This window comes from Pyxicephalus adspersus, chromosome Z, assembly GCF_032062135.1.
Source record: "Pyxicephalus adspersus chromosome Z, UCB_Pads_2.0, whole genome shotgun sequence".
Classification (NCBI taxonomy): domain Eukaryota; kingdom Metazoa; phylum Chordata; class Amphibia; order Anura; family Pyxicephalidae; genus Pyxicephalus; species Pyxicephalus adspersus.
This window is the reverse complement of record NC_092871.1, coordinates 59,697,290-59,713,068: the sequence shown is the minus strand read 5'-3', so window position 1 is coordinate 59,713,068 and position 15,779 is coordinate 59,697,290. Positions and strand designations below refer to the sequence as shown.

Genomic DNA, 15,779 nt, shown 5'->3' with positions numbered 1-15,779 from the left:
TATAGAATAGTATGCAAAGAATTTGTGATAGCTTTAGGGTTAGGGAAAGGTGTTAGGTCTCAGCACATTTACTATATGGAAAAAAATGTGAACACCTGACTATCATATCCATATGTGCTTGTTGACCTTCCCATTGAAAAACCATGGGAATTAAAATAGCATTGTGTCCCTTTTGTTGATTTAACAACCGCCATTCTTCTGAGAAATCTTTTTATAAAATTGTACAGTGCATCTGAAGGACACTTTTGTAATACTTTTCCTTTATAACAAGTAATCATATTGATAAATCATTGTTCAAATTATTTTTTTATTCCCCTAATTTCCTTTTCATTCTATAAATCTCCAACTGATCTAGCAAACTGCTTCTTTGCTGTGCTCATCACTTGACCGTGCAAGATTCTGTATATTTTATGCTACAGGAAAACATAAACAAGGCGACCATTGAGGGTTGCAAAATATGCATGCAAATCATTTGGATGCTTGAAGAAAAGTCCTTTCCACTCTCACTTGATTTTTTTTTTTGTGCTTTTTTTTCTTTTTTTTTTTGTACTGCTGTCAGTACAAGAAATGGCAGCTTTAAGACTACAAGATTGCAATGTAGTCAATCTGTAATATAAATGAAACTACAAATGGGAGGATCATATCTACTGTACGGCACATTCTAAAAAGGCATATCATTTTCAGTAACAGACTAGTACAAATTCAAACAGCAATCCGATAGATTGATGAATAAAAAATATTGTATAGGAGCAAGATGGTGCACAGAATATCTATTTTAAAGGCCAAATGCACTTGCAGTCTCACTACATTCAATTTTTTGTCATCTATTGGCAGCTAGTAACCCCTAAAGTGGGAAGAAAATTGAAACCACCATACAATACATTCCAGGCATCCCTGAATTTCAGTGGAAACATGTGTCTCCTTAATGAGGTGCAGAACTTGTAGTCACAGGATTTAGGTGGTGAGCCATTATGAGATATTATTGTGTTACCAGGAAACTAAAAGTCACAAGAGAAGCCCTAAACTGCTACAGCCTTATTATAATTACTGTGCAAATGAGTACTAGTGAACACAAAGAATGTTATAGCTATTGTGGTTTAACTTACAAAATTGCTGCCTCTTCCAAGATGTAATCAAATTTGTTCATGCGGAGGTCCAAAGCATTGTTTTTTACTCTGGCTTACGGAAAAAAAATACGGCTGCTAGGAAACTCAACAATGAATGAGTTGAAATAATCTTGCAAATAGATATTTGAGGTCCCTACGCCCCTGTTCTGCAAACTATAGCAGGTAGTTTACCAACAGCTAGACTACTGTTTGACTGGAAGAGAATTAGGAATACAAGAAAATAAAAAAATATGTTACAAGTTACATGTGTGTGTAAATCAGCACATAACTTGAACACAAAACCCTCAAAAGATTTGTGGAAGTAAATGTCACCATTATATCATTGATGGTTTTGTTATGCATTATGAAGCTCATTCTACATACAAGATACAGTAGAAAAACCAAAAAATAATAAGAACCTCACATGCTTGGTAGGTTAAACATGTAAAAAGTGCCTATATAACCCAGAAAGGTGCTTTCTTACGATAATACCTATTACTCAAATAGGAACAAAACATTAAGTGGGGAAGAAAGTCCTGTCGGGTTTCAATGCTGCCCAAGCTGCAATAAAGAGATGTCCCCATGCAGGAAGTGAAGCAAAACCAACAACAACAACACACAAAAGAACAAAAATGAACTTTCAAGTTAGGCAGGAGGATGCTCAATCCTGTGTCAGTATTTTGCCTAATAAAACATTTTCATCACTTTCTGTCTGGTCCTAGAAAATGAGGGAAACATGTTTTAGCTATAGTGATCTTTATAGTTCCAAAAATAATGGCCTATATTACTCCAGAGCAACCAATCAGCTTTTGATGTAATTATTTCAGTATAATATAGGAAGGCTTCCATGAGATGCACTGGTAGTGACAAGGTAAATATATGCAGTCCATGAATTTCCACTGAGCTTATCCATAAGGCAATTCACCTGTTGGTCTATTGCAAACTACTGTACTACTGTACCATACCCCCTAAGCCCTCCACCCAACAGAAGCACTGAGTTTAAACACCGTATGCTTCACTGCACATGTGACTCACTTCCCATCATGATGGGAACAACTGCCATACTCAAACATTTGTCCAATGTTACTCATCCATCCAACTCACTGTTAAAATTTTTGAAGATATTTTAATTGATGTGTGTCATCTTTGTGATCACCTACAAGTATTTTAAGTACTAGCTACTATCAAAATATCTGAATAGTATTGAAAGTGAAGCCAGCTTAAGTTTGGAGAGGCTCAGGAGGGGGTGTATCTTATAAACGCAAGGCTGCAAAGAGCACCGTATGTCAGAAGGAAAGGTTCAGATAAGGTATATAGAATAGAGAAGATGTAGTATGAAATGAATACAAGTAGAAGTCATTAATAAAAGGAGGATGCAATGAGAAAAGTGCATGGGTGCGGTGGCATGGATGTGGAGACACACAATGCATATTTCCCCCCACCCCCCCGCTGTGATTATTCCGATCGGCACATTTTCAGCAGCTCTGAGCGGACACCGGAAAGGCTGCTCTGCCTGTTCCCTGCTGATAGCTGATTAGAGCCGGGCGGAGAGAGGAGAGCACAGCACGGGCTATGAGGAGATCACAGGCTGCCTCTCCCCCTCTCATACCCTGTTTCCCCGATGATAAGACACTGTCTTATTTTTTTGGAAGGCCAAAATATGCTCTAGGGCTTATTTTCAGGGGGATGCCTTATTTACCCATGAAGAAGACTACAGTACACAGGTATTGTTGAAAAAAAAACAGAATTTTATTACCTGTATATGGTACAGTATAATGGTGAGCATCCATAACTTGTAACGGTGTTATTGTTTCCATACAACAATCTATGGCATAGTACGGTACATTTACATATTTATTCAATGACAACCAAGTCATCATCTTCTGGAACATCATCGTAACAAACCCCACTCTGAATTTCCAGGTTAATTACTTCTGAGACGGAGGAACCACACGGAGTCACCCACCGTACCACCCGATTCGGGTAAGCGCAGGTATCGGTGGGTGGCTTATTTGTGGGGGGGGGCCTTATTTTACATTTTTTTCTAAAAAGGGGGGGCTGTCTTATTTGATGGCCCTGCCTTATCATCGGGGAAACACGGTAGCTGTGCCGAGTGAAAAAAAAAAAAAGTAACATCGTGCAAACAAAGTCTCCGTCCCTAAACTGTATGTCATAATGACTTGTAGTTTTCAGGGTCCACAGGGAACACTTATAGTTAACACCATTCACAATTTCAGCACCACAACTTTTACACATTTTTTAATATGGGGATCAGAATTGTAAAATCTTGTAAAAATACAACATTGGGGTTGCAGTGTTAAAAGCAAGTGCGCCTGGGAGTCCTAAATTAAAAATGCAAATTGGGGACCCCCAGGACCACTTACCCTGTTACACATTACTGCCCATTTCTAACACTGGAAACCCATTTTCTCTGGAATGGGGAGGTATAGGAAACTGAAAATGTGTGGGGAACATCTGTGGATAACACCTCCTAAAGTTTTATATCAATGGCTTCATTAGAACAAAAAAACTCTGCCCATCAAAAAATGAAATTGGGGTTTAGGTACTGGTAGGGTATGTGATGGGTACCAGGGCAGCATGTTTTGATGGGCAGACTTTATTTTGATGCCATGGAGATGGAAGTTTGGAATTAAAGGGGCAAGTGTCCCCCACTTGCCCCTTTAATTCTGTTTACCTACACCTCTCTGTTCTAGAAAAATTGGGGTTCAAGGTAGGGAAGCGGACAGTTTGATGGGCAGAGTTTTTTATGTTCTAATGATGCCATGCTAATGAAATTATAGGGGTTTATCCCCAATGCTTCTTGCTATGTAAGTGGCCCTGGGGGTCTTTAATTTGCATTTTCCATTTTGGTCTCCTAGGTACACTTTCTTACAAAACAGCAACCCAAATGTTCAATTTCCACAAGTTTTTAAACTCATGATTCCCATATTTTGAAATTCTTGAAATTAAAAAAAGAAATGTTGGTTATTAGTAGCTTTGAGACTCCTCTGTGTACCCTAAAAATTTTAGGTAATTACAACCAACAATTTAAGAGATCTAAAGGACTGAACGCAATGAGTTGTTAGGCTGCAGAACATGACAAGCACACACAGCGATCATCCTGCGGGTGGATAAATTTCACAGTTTTTGTCCTACCCTGTCTCTTGTCTGTCCTACCCCCATCTGCAATCACATTCATGATGCTCTTTGTATGGTATAGCGCTAGGAGGTGACATCTGAAGTTAGGCTGAATTCACATTGGCAGTAAGGTTGAATTTGCTGCGTTTACCCCTCACATTCCTCTCGCCAGGAACCACTGCTGCTTGAAAAACTGTTAGGCCTGAAAAGCCCAGCACTTAGCTTGTTACCAATCCCAGGTGCCTAGCAGTTATCACAGGTTACCAATCCCAGATGCCCAGCAGTTATCACTGGTTACCAATCCCAGGTGCCCAGCAGTTATCACTGGTTACCAATCCCAGGTGCCCAGCACTTACTGCCTATTACCAATCCTAGGTGCTTAGCAGTTGTCACCGGTTACCAATCCCAGGTGCCCAACAGTTGCCAAGAAGTAGTCACTCAGGAGGGGTGCATTTTTTACTGCCAATGTGAACTAAGCCTAATTTGTTAAGCCACATTAATCACAAAATTACACTACTACAAGGTATTACAATAATAAAACTACTAATTACATAAAAATGGAACTCTAGGGAGTTGGATTAAAATACACAGCACTGGACTGTTGGGGTATAATACAAACAATGGAAAAAATTGTACATTCTAACAAGCCAGACATTAGAAAGTTGGAACAAAGTATAGGGGGTGGGTAGAACACTGACACCATAGCAGGGGTTACTGGATACCTATGGCATAAATAACTAGGTGCTAAAGATTTGCAGTGTCTAGCCCCGCCCACTTTTTTACCACCCCGCTACAGTTTCCCCCCACCGAGCTGAAAACAATTTCTGGAGAAAACACTGCAATGCATGAACATGCAAACCTGAACAGAGATAATTGTGACACCCTGTGGCATAATGCTCTCTGCTTTATATAACAAAACAAACTCTTAGATAGGTGTAATCATGTTAAAGTTTACCTGGGTTAGGGGACTATAGCTAAAAATATCACACACTTATTAAGATAAAATTATACTTCATCTCTGCCTAGCAATTATCGTTACCCATAGAGATAAAGGAGGCTGATAGCTAAACTGAAAAAATTACACAAAGGCAATACAAGCTTGGTCACTAATGGGACATTTTTCAAGTAACAAGCTGGACATGGACAACTTACTGATGCCAATAGAGGTCAAATGAAGCATGTGCATGTTGCTGCTTGCTGAAGTGACTCTGAATAAAGGGTTTTTAGATCAGCCACAGCTTAGGTAACATTTGAAATGTATTTTACCCATCAATTCTCACTTCTGTACATATGTGATGTTTCCTGTGCTGTTTTACCAATGTCTATAGAAGCAGGAAGTCAATGGCCATGGGTAAGGGCAGGATCTAAGTTTATGACAGAAGCAGTGGGCATAGAAGCAGGAGGCAGAGGATGGTCATTCGTAATGGGAAAAGACAAACAATCACATCACACTGCATTGTGAAAATGTTGTCCCTGTAAACAACCCATAGGGAACATTTATTGTCCTGGCTAGAGCCAGTTAAACATGTTTTTGAATTTGCATTCTTAATATTAAAAAATACTTATTACTAAACAGGATAGTTCAGTTTTGCAGAAGCAGTCATTATGTGTGCAAAATCTTTATAAGCAGCCAGTTCACTAGGATCCATGCATGTTAACTGATGGAAGAGGTATCGTGGTACTGGGGTTACATGACCACCTTTGGGGGGCTCGAGTTGTTCAGATTAGCATGTAGAAATGTTGTTTTCAGTATCTACACTGCTGGCTCAAATCAGAAGGCCACAAAACATATAGTGGAATGAAAAAAAGAATTGCAAATATATTACAGAACATGTAAACAAGAGAACATATGAAAAGATACAGGGAAAAAAGTATGAAGAGACTACCCGGTAGGGAGGGACTTATAGACTGCCCTGAGGAATAAGAAAGAGAATGCACTGGATAGAGATTTAGACACTGCCCTAAGAAAAGAAATGGCCTAGAGAGAGAGAGATGAAGAGACCGCCTCAGAGGAACAGTAACTATTTTGCACATAGAGTAGAATGAGTGATTTTCGTAGGAAAAAGGATCAGATTTCCCTAGATAGAGAAAGAAAAAGAAAAGGATTGTCAAGGACTGAAAGAGACAGACTGTCCTGGTTAAGTAGACTATCATAGCGAGGAAAAAAGATAAGGAACTGGAGGAAGACAGAGAGAGAAGCTTGTGTAAAGAACTGCATCATGCACACTTGTTAGTCTCCTTGGGCTATTTAACAAGCAGTAATGGTGGAAACATTGAATGAATTTAGAAATGCTGGACAGTGCAGTTCTGTACCAAAGACAGTCCTGTCACAACATATGTGTGGGCATTTCTACCAGCTGTATGGCAGCAATGTTATTACTTGTTTTTACATCACTGTAATCTCCTAAAGGTGTCTGTAGAAGTATCCCTAACCTTAAAGATGATAATTTGATGATGATTTATGGGAGAAGCATGATGATGTAATTGAATTACTTTTGGGATATTCTGTTAGTACTCAGTCAGGGTGGGTAAGAGATGCTTTTCCGGATCCTAGTAAACTGACATCATGTGTTTGTATGTATACATTAACATTTTTATCATTGCCAACTGTTTCTGTGTTTTGAAACACTTTAAAACTGCAAAAATCCTCACTGTGTCAAATACAGATTTAATTGTGTATTTTAAACACTGTGACATGGTAATATTAATGTTAGACAATTCACATTTGTTAAAATGTGAGAACTGCAAGCAAAGAAATAGGGAGTTTAACTTGGATGAAGCATTCCTACCTGCTTTCATGATGGGACTACAGTAAATGGCCACCTTCACAATTTCCTTTAATAAACAAATGAGGCTTAATCATTAAAAAAGGGGAGTGACATAACTATTAATAAAGGATCAGCCTGTTTGTGCGGAACAAAGACATTATAAAAGTGTTAGATGCTTCCACAGTAGTATCAACACTGCAAATCAGTCAGATAGAACAGAATTTTCGCCAAAAGTGCTATTTCCTGTATTATGAGAACTAAAGTTCTGTTTACTTATAGGATGACAGGCCCGATTTAAAGCAATTTCATACTATGAAAGCATTTGACACCTTGTGGGCCATGTGGAAAGTTTTAGGTTTAGGTTAAAAGGAAGCAGTTATTATAGTTAAAGGGCCACTAAACCTAAAACAAAAGTTGCCTTTTGCAAACAAGATTTTAAAGTTTTTGTAATGTTCTTAAAAATTCCATGCCTTTTCAGAATCTCAGATATTTCTTGCTGAAATATCATAAGTGTATGTGTGCAGCCATATCAAGCAAGGATAGGGTGTGAAGATGCTGACTGCAGTGACCTCCAATAGGATTACTAGATAGGAAGTCAGCTGTTTTTCACGTAAAATTGTACAGCTTTTTGTGGTAATGAAATAAATAGACTTTTTAAAATTTTAAATAAACCAACACGTTTTAAATTTAGTGATATATAAGTGATTAATTAATAAAGAATCAATAAGAAGAGTTGTTTTAGGCATAAAATAAAACTGGTACTGTATTTTCAGTTTATTCAACACTTGGCCCCTAAATATTTGTTTACTGTCTAGTCATTTTTCCTAAAATCTGGATTTTAATAGAGCATTTTCACACACAAATTAAGGCCTTAAGGTTAAGTTTCATTCCTTTAACAAATACCACTCAAGGTTCAGACAGACTTACCTAGGAACACCAGGAGGGGCACGGTTAGGTCTTGATGGAATCTGAGGAGGAGGACCAAAAGGGTCAGGGGAAGCGCCAGGCCTTGAGGGGACCGGTGGTGCACTACCAAGAGTGGTTCCAGATGGTGGTGGTCCTGGTGCTGGTCCTCGGGAGCCAGGTCTGGCTGGGGGTACAGCAGGTGCTCTTCTCTGTGGGGTAGGGCTTGATGTGGGAGACCTGAAGTAGAAGAAGCAATATCAGTTTGGGTTTCAGTACATAGGATAAATTCAGGATTGGTAGAACAAACATTTATAGAACCATTCTACTGTCATTGTTGACCCCTCCCAATATGGATTGCACACAGCAGGAAAACCGTGCTATCCTAAGCACTATTAATTTCAATAACTGATTGATAAAGAAAATTTGACCAGGCTTTACCCCAATATTAGAGTGTCTTTAAGTAGAGGAAACTTAAATGAACACTGCAGGATCCACAGCATGGCCTTCATTTTAATAATTGCATCACAAAACACAGGTGTAGTGGGAGATGGACACTGTGGTGTCCATTGGAAACGCAATTTTGTCCAATAGTAAATCTCTCTGTCAAAAGTTTAACATTATTTAAACTGTAGATCATTCATTTGTAAATCCAGCCTTTACTGATCAGATGATGTTGCATTTCACATTAAAAAAGGTGAACTTTAAATACATGTGACCTAATAGCAGTAACTGCCTGGCAGAAGTGGTGTTTAGTGAATATTTTTGCTAGCCCACAAATTTCCTTTTTAATTGTGATGGTGGTCAGTTGATCATTTATTGTCCGCTTACCTGCGTCCTGTTGGTACGTTTTGGACCTGTAGCCAAGAATCATCAACAGGTGGTGGCATAGGGGTGCTGATGGTTGTTGTATTGATATCCCCAATAATACTTAAGGCTTCTTTCAGGGCATGATACATGCGCAGCATCTCATCCCTGTGCTGTGCCTGTTCTGCTGACTCCTCCATCAAAGTATTTTGGTCGCCACATGAGTACAAGTTGGCCAGGAGCTCAGAATGGATAAACTCCTTTGTCTAAAAAGAAAAGCAGAAAATAGGTAACCCCAATCTCTTCTCAATCAACAGCATTTCCAAACCTCTAAATAAATACTGACAATTTCCTGTTCCAGTTAGTATTCCTAAGTTCTTAGAACAGTGTTTGATATTAAAAGCAGGCTTTTATTCAGGAAGAAGACTAAATTGTAAACTAAGAAATTGGAATAGGATGTCTCCTATTCTTTGTGTTGAAATTATAGAAGAGACATCAAAATGTCTTGCACTAAAGGAAGATTAATACTGCATATATTTGTGAACTGTATTTTGTCAATTTATGTTTTTTGTTTATGAGTTTTTTGTTAGTGTGTCATTGCTTCTTGAAGAATAAGGGCTTGTAGCACTGAGTGGAGATATTTTCATATTCAAACATAGTGGGGATTACCTACTTCCTGATTAGAAAACTTGTGGAAGAAAAATATGACTGTGGAATAAAGCAAAGCTAAATCTAGAAGTAAAAAAAATGCAAACAGGCAGTGAGCTGACTTTGTCACTTCTGAAATTAAATAAACCTACCTGCTCTTTGCAGTTACTTATTTAAACTGACCTCTCCTCATTCTGGCATCAACATTTTCACCCACATGCATTTGGAAGTGAATTAACTCCCGGCAGCCAGCTTTGCCACTATAAAACACTAAGATCTGCATGTGCAGCTCAGTGTACATCATAAAGAAGATTACGACAGGCAGGTAAGTTTGTTTATTTATTGCAGATGGGATACAACTTGTCCTTCCTGCAATGAAGAATCTGTCTGCTTGCAATCATTTAATAATTAGATTTAATTCAACTAAAATTTTTGCCAACCACCACTAGACAAGATTGGTTGTAAACAGTAATCGCAACCTGCAAACCTGCCAGCCACCACCAGAGAGAGAATGGATGTAAACACAGAATGATAACCTGAAATACAGCACCACTGATGAGAAATCCTTTCAGAATGTTGCTATTCCACACAAAGGTGTTAGCATTTGTTTGAGTTTTTGGAATATACAGTATAGACCTGCAGCTCTCTGCCCTTTTAATGGATGCTAACCCCCTGGTGCCTTGCTGGATCTGCCTGACTTTTAATGCCATTTTTGCTTGTCACTGACTTTGCATTGCAGTTGCATCTGTGACTGCAACCTGGTATCCGTGCAGCACAACATCCTCACTGAAAGAGGGTTCTGGAGATGAAGGCATTTAAAACTGCAGCCATCCTATTTTACTGCAAATTATACTGCATTAGCATCTTTACCTACATAGCAAATTGTGGGCTAAAGATGCAAGGACTTTATCAGTGACCATAAACACTGACAAATATAAATCATACCACCAGACTTTCCATCTAGAACATAGGCAATATCATAACAAACCATTGTCAACTACCGTATTTTTCGGACTATAAGACGCTCCGGCCTATAAGACGCACCCAATTTTAAAGGAGAAAAACCTAGAAAAAAAAAGATTCTGAACAAAATACTAAAAAATCACTCTGTGTCAATGTATCCCCTTCTAATCACTCTGACACAGAGTGATCAGAAGGGGATACATTGACACAGAGTGATTAGAAGGGGATACATTGACACAATGTATCCCCTTCTGATCACCCTGTGCCAAAAAATCATACTCACCCGATACCGCGATCCTGCGATGCTGTGGGCTTCTTCTTCTCCTCGCTCTCCTCCTGGCTGCAGCGCGTGTCCCCTCCTCTGAGCGAGGAGAAGCCGACACGCATACCCCAGCGATCCCATAAGCAGGCTGATCCAGCCTGCTTATGAGATCGCGGGGGCACGGGTGTCGGCTTCTCCTCGCTCTCCTCCTGGCTGCAGCGCGTGTCCCCTCCTCTGAGCGAGGAGAAGCCGACACGCATACCCCCGCGATCCCATAAGCAGGCTGAACCAGCCTGCTTATGGGATCGCGGGGGCATGCGTGCCGGCTTCTCCTCGCTCAGAGGAGGAGGAGACACGCGCTGCAGCCGGGAGGAGAGCGAGGAGAAGAAGAAGCCCACAGCATCGCGGGATCGCGGTATCGGGTGAGTATGATTTTTTTTAATTACCGGTATATTTAACATGTATTCGGTGTATAAGACGCACCCACTTTTCCCCCCCAGTTTTGGGGAAGAAAAAGTGCGTCTTATACGCCGAAAAATACGGTAAGTCTTTTTTTTACCATATACAGTTTCTGCCATAGTTAACTGCAATAAAGACATTCATTACTAAGAACCCACAACACCTACCGTAAAGACAGTAAATAAAAACTTACATTGTTGATCATAAGATGCATTATGGTTTTGGGCATCAGGTCACGGATGGTCTTGTTAACTATAGCCATGTAGGAATCTACAAGGTTACGAATAGTCTCAACCTGCCTTTCCAACTGAGGGTCCATTGAATGCATAAAGCTGTCAGATCCATTTTCTTCAGACTCGCTAGCCTGTAAAGGTAAGAGGAACAAAGAAAGATGTACAATGCTTAGGAAGTAGGTAATTAGAGCACCTCATGGCGTTGTCTATTGCATAGTCTGTTACTGACACTGAACTGAAATAGCCAGAGAACCAACGGGCAGGAAGGAATCTTCCACACTGTTTACTACCACAGAGTTGGGTAAGAGTTTTATCTGCCTGTACAATGAAGGATCTTGAATGGTCACTTGAAAGTGGAACTTGGGAAAAATATCAATTTTGTTTGTTTGAACAGAGATTGGAAAAAGTGTTCCAATTACATAGATTTACTCTTACTTCCTGTGGTTTGTAAAGTCTAAGGTTTGCCTTTGCTAACCAAACCTAAAGATGGTTTCGCTATACCATAAACCAAAAAGGATAATCCTCATAATAAATAATGGTTGGTAAATGAATCCAAAATCTTACTATACATAGGCAGTTTAACACATTAAACAAGAATCATATTGTGGAGATCTACATGTTTTACCTGAACCCAGATTGGAACATTAAAGTCCTCACTGAGCTTTGTCACTGCAGGCACTGTGAAGTAAGGGCTTGTTTACATTATAGTTATTAGTAGTATTAATGAAAGTTAAACCATCATTTGCTGATTCCTACAGTATGACATTGCATTTTTTATGTGCTGTGGTATGATTTTTTGTATGCATTTAGTGCATTTTTGACTCTCAAATCAAGAACTAAAATGCAGATTCTATTGGCCCGACTATGGTAGAATGCAACACGCCCCATTTTTAATGTACTTGCACCATAAAATACAAAGGGAAGGTGGTACTAGTTATTCCTAATTCATTCTTACTGAAGTCAGATTTCAGTCAGTATCTAAGGCTGGGTTTGCACTGTTATGGCTATGGTAATCAATGCACATTCATGCAGTTAATACATACTATTTTTTTGAATAGGGTACCTAATGATAGTGGAACATCAAAAACAGCGCAGAGACTTTTTTCAAATACAATTAAATCACAACTCTGCAATGCACATCTGTAAAGTATACAGAAAATACCAATTAAAAGTAAATGTTTATAAAAAGGTTTACTGATTGTTACAAATATGTCAATACTTGAATGCCCATATTTAGTGCATAGGTTCTGTTTAGGATTGAAAATTGAACTGCAGAGGGAAATATCAATTCAGAGGGCCACAATGTGGAAGATGGATTCCCCCAGGTTCTACCTGTGCTGTTTCACTTCAATATTTCATGTCAGGCATGCAAAATAAAAAGAATGTTAATGGAGAGAAATTGGGAGAAAGTCAGAACAAGGAGAGAAAAAGGAGAAAGACCCCAAATTAAAAGTTCTGACCAGACTCGGAAACAGACGAAACTGAGGAAATAAAAAAAAGATGAGGGAAGACAGTAGCCCCCCCTTTGAAACATCCAGCTGGGGCCACTTATGGGAAAAGAAGAAAGGAAAGTGAGGTTGTTAAAGAAGCAAGAAGGAGCATCAGGACTCCTCTAGAGCTGACTGCACCACTTACTTTATCCTTGTCCTTTGAGACCAGATTGAGCCACAACAGAATAAAATAAAACACACAAAAGGGGACAAAATAGAAAAACACCAAAATTAGTGTATAAGGAGGAATTCCTGACTCCTATTTTTATAAGATGATGAAACAGGAACATAGCACAATGTGGAGTCCTGTAGGGATTGGCCACTGGTTTTTAAATATTAGGCCATCACAAAATGGCATGTCCAGGAAGGGACCTATGAGATGGCATTCTGGGAGCAAAAGTAGTCAGCTCATTAGAAAATTTGACCAACATTTATCCTATAGTTCCATAGCCCTCTTGACAATTTATTATCCTAAAGTGGACCTTTCAGGGCAAATTAAAATTTCGCTTTTCTGACCGCTTTCTGCTCAACCAATATCAATGATTAAAAAAAGCTATTTGTACAAAAAGCATTTGCCCAAAAATGCATTAAAACATACTTCAACTTGGTCTCTGGCACTTCCAGGCTGCAGAGATGATGTCAACATACCAGTCAGAACTGGGAGCTTAAAGTCCCATGAGAATGAGCCTCAGCCCATTGCAAGAGGTAGATTCCCATTTGAATTCTCTGCTCTGGACAGAAGGCACAATGACATCACCTTTGTCACCCAGAAGCAGCAGAGGCTATGTTTTCTGGGAGGCAAACTTCTCCATACTACTGGTATTTGTGCTGGGAAAGCAGAGGGCTGCAAAAAAAAACAAAAAAAAAACAAAAAAAACGGAAAGTCCCCTTTAATGTATGATTGCACAAAGTATAAAGTTTGAAAAAGGCTTTTAATGAGATTTGGTGTGCTTTTCATTTTTAGCCCTTGTAATCTACATACATGGAATAATAATAATACGTGGTAAAATCCACATAAAAATGGAAAAAAGTTTGTAAACACTAGACCATCATACTTATTTGGGATTGTTGCCCTTGGCTTTAATAAATTGGTTACCCCCTTTTTTGCAGCTATAACACCCACACTTATGAACTTACGTACGTACACTATATGGCCACGCATTCGTAGTCCCTTAATCATTAGACCTTTGTTGAACATTTCCTTTTAAAACCATGGGTATTTTTATGGAGTTGGACTCCCTTTGAAATGATAACCATCTCTGTTATGTATGATAATTTTAGCCATTCAGCCAAAAAAGCATGTGTGTGGAAAGGTACTGATGCTGGACAAGAAGTCCTAACTCTTAGAAGGCATTCATATCTTCTCAAAAGGTATTCAATAGCATTAGGGGGTTCAATGCAGGCCATATCAGTTCATCCACATTAAACTCAACAAGCCATGTCTTTTTGGAGCTGCCCACGTAAACAAAAAGAACACTCCATTGTGCTGAAAAATAAGTGTTGCCTTGAAACCTTCCTCAATGCGGCAACTTGTGAACATCTGTTTAACAATGGGGTATTAAGATTTTTTTTTTTGTTTTGGGGTTAACAATTATGTTAAATGTTCTTCTAAATATGGTTGGAATAGGTATTAAAACTACTGAGTGTTTAATTTTTTTAATGAAACAACAAATGACTGTTTCTACCTTTTGCTTATAATTTGGTACTCTCTCTCTATTTTGTTGGTTGACAATACCATAAAGTGCAAAAACAATTTTTTAACAGAAATAATCAATGCAGAAAATTCAAACTTCTGTATGAATGAAAATATAATTTTGAAATTATAAAAATGACACATATTTTGTTGGTCAATTATTCTTTGACACTTGGATTTCTCATAACTCGAAAAGGTAATCAAATAAATAGCAAACATTGTGGTAGAAGAGTAGTAGCATGAACATTTTTAAATGACCAGTAACAAAATAGACCAGTCTCAGTAATAAAAATACATTTCTAAAATAAGAATTTGAAATAAAATACAATTCAAAAACAGGAAAATATTTCCAGAAAAAGTTGACTGTGTGCCTATAGGCCTTTTTTTCACCCTTAAAGTAGCTGTCTTTTTAAATACCCAGCAAATCTCTCCCTGTAAATGAGAACACACAGACCCTGATTTATCAAGCAAGTGCGCATAAGCTTGCTGCGCGTATATACGCACCGATATATGAGGCAAATTTCCGCGAGTCGCCTTCACTTGCCAGCCAGGTTACTGCTTTGATAAATGAGCAACAGGGGTTGAGAATTTGCCAATTAAGGCGATTAGATTTCAGCTGCGTCATTAAGGAGGATCTGTTAAGCTGTCACTGGTGAGATCATAGCAATTAATTAGCGCACACCTGCTCTCTGTTCTGTGCGTATCTACAGTCCTTTACAGGTCAATTAGAATCTTTAATGCTTCATCTTCTTTTGGGTAAGTGCTACTTTGTTTTTGTTACTCAGGGGGGGGGGGTGACTAATCAAGTAAGTTTTCTTGGATGGTATGCATTGATGTGAATTTGTAATCCTCATCAATGTTAGTTTCATCTTTTGCTGTAATGTTTTTGTGCCCAGTTTGTAATAACGGTATCTGTTGTTTAGCAATTCTTCAGCAATGTGTTGTCATTTTTTCCACAAATATTGAGTATAAATTTCTGCATGGTTTCCACTCCAAACTGCTACTTGAACCCCCTTGTTACCTTGTCCCATTGTCCCCCTTGTCCCATTCTCAAAGTCACATTGTCACATATTGGTATTTGTAACTCCTCTGTTCATTTGTAGTAGTGTTATAGGTTTGTTGTCATTGTGCTGTGCTGCCTGATCTTAGCACTATTGTATACAAACACACTTCCACTTGCTGTCCAAACTGGTTGTGAATTAGTTGTCCAGCTGAGTTGCATACTCATTCTAACACACCTGATGGTGATGGAAGGAGGTCCAGGTTGCCAAAGCACAACATCAAAGCACAATCATTGCCAAGCTCACAA

General features: G+C 38.8%; 1 protein-coding gene across 11 annotated transcripts in view; it reads right to left on the bottom strand.

Moving 5' to 3' along the window:
- DNM1 (dynamin 1) overlaps positions 1-15,779 on the bottom strand; it is a 140,644-nt gene that overhangs the window by 36,527 nt on the left and 88,338 nt on the right. For all 11 annotated transcript variants that reach the window (XR_011923393.1, XM_072430547.1, XM_072430556.1 and 8 more), the window contains 3 exons: positions 11,248-11,418; positions 8,747-8,988; positions 7,940-8,155 (listed from right to left, as the gene is read on the bottom strand). Coding sequence is in view for 10 of the 11 variants with exons in the window: in XM_072430547.1 (XP_072286648.1) it covers positions 7,940-8,155; positions 8,747-8,988; positions 11,248-11,418 (629 nt within the window). In the remaining variant the exon portion in view is untranslated. The remainder of the gene's footprint in view (positions 1-7,939; positions 8,156-8,746; positions 8,989-11,247; positions 11,419-15,779) is intronic.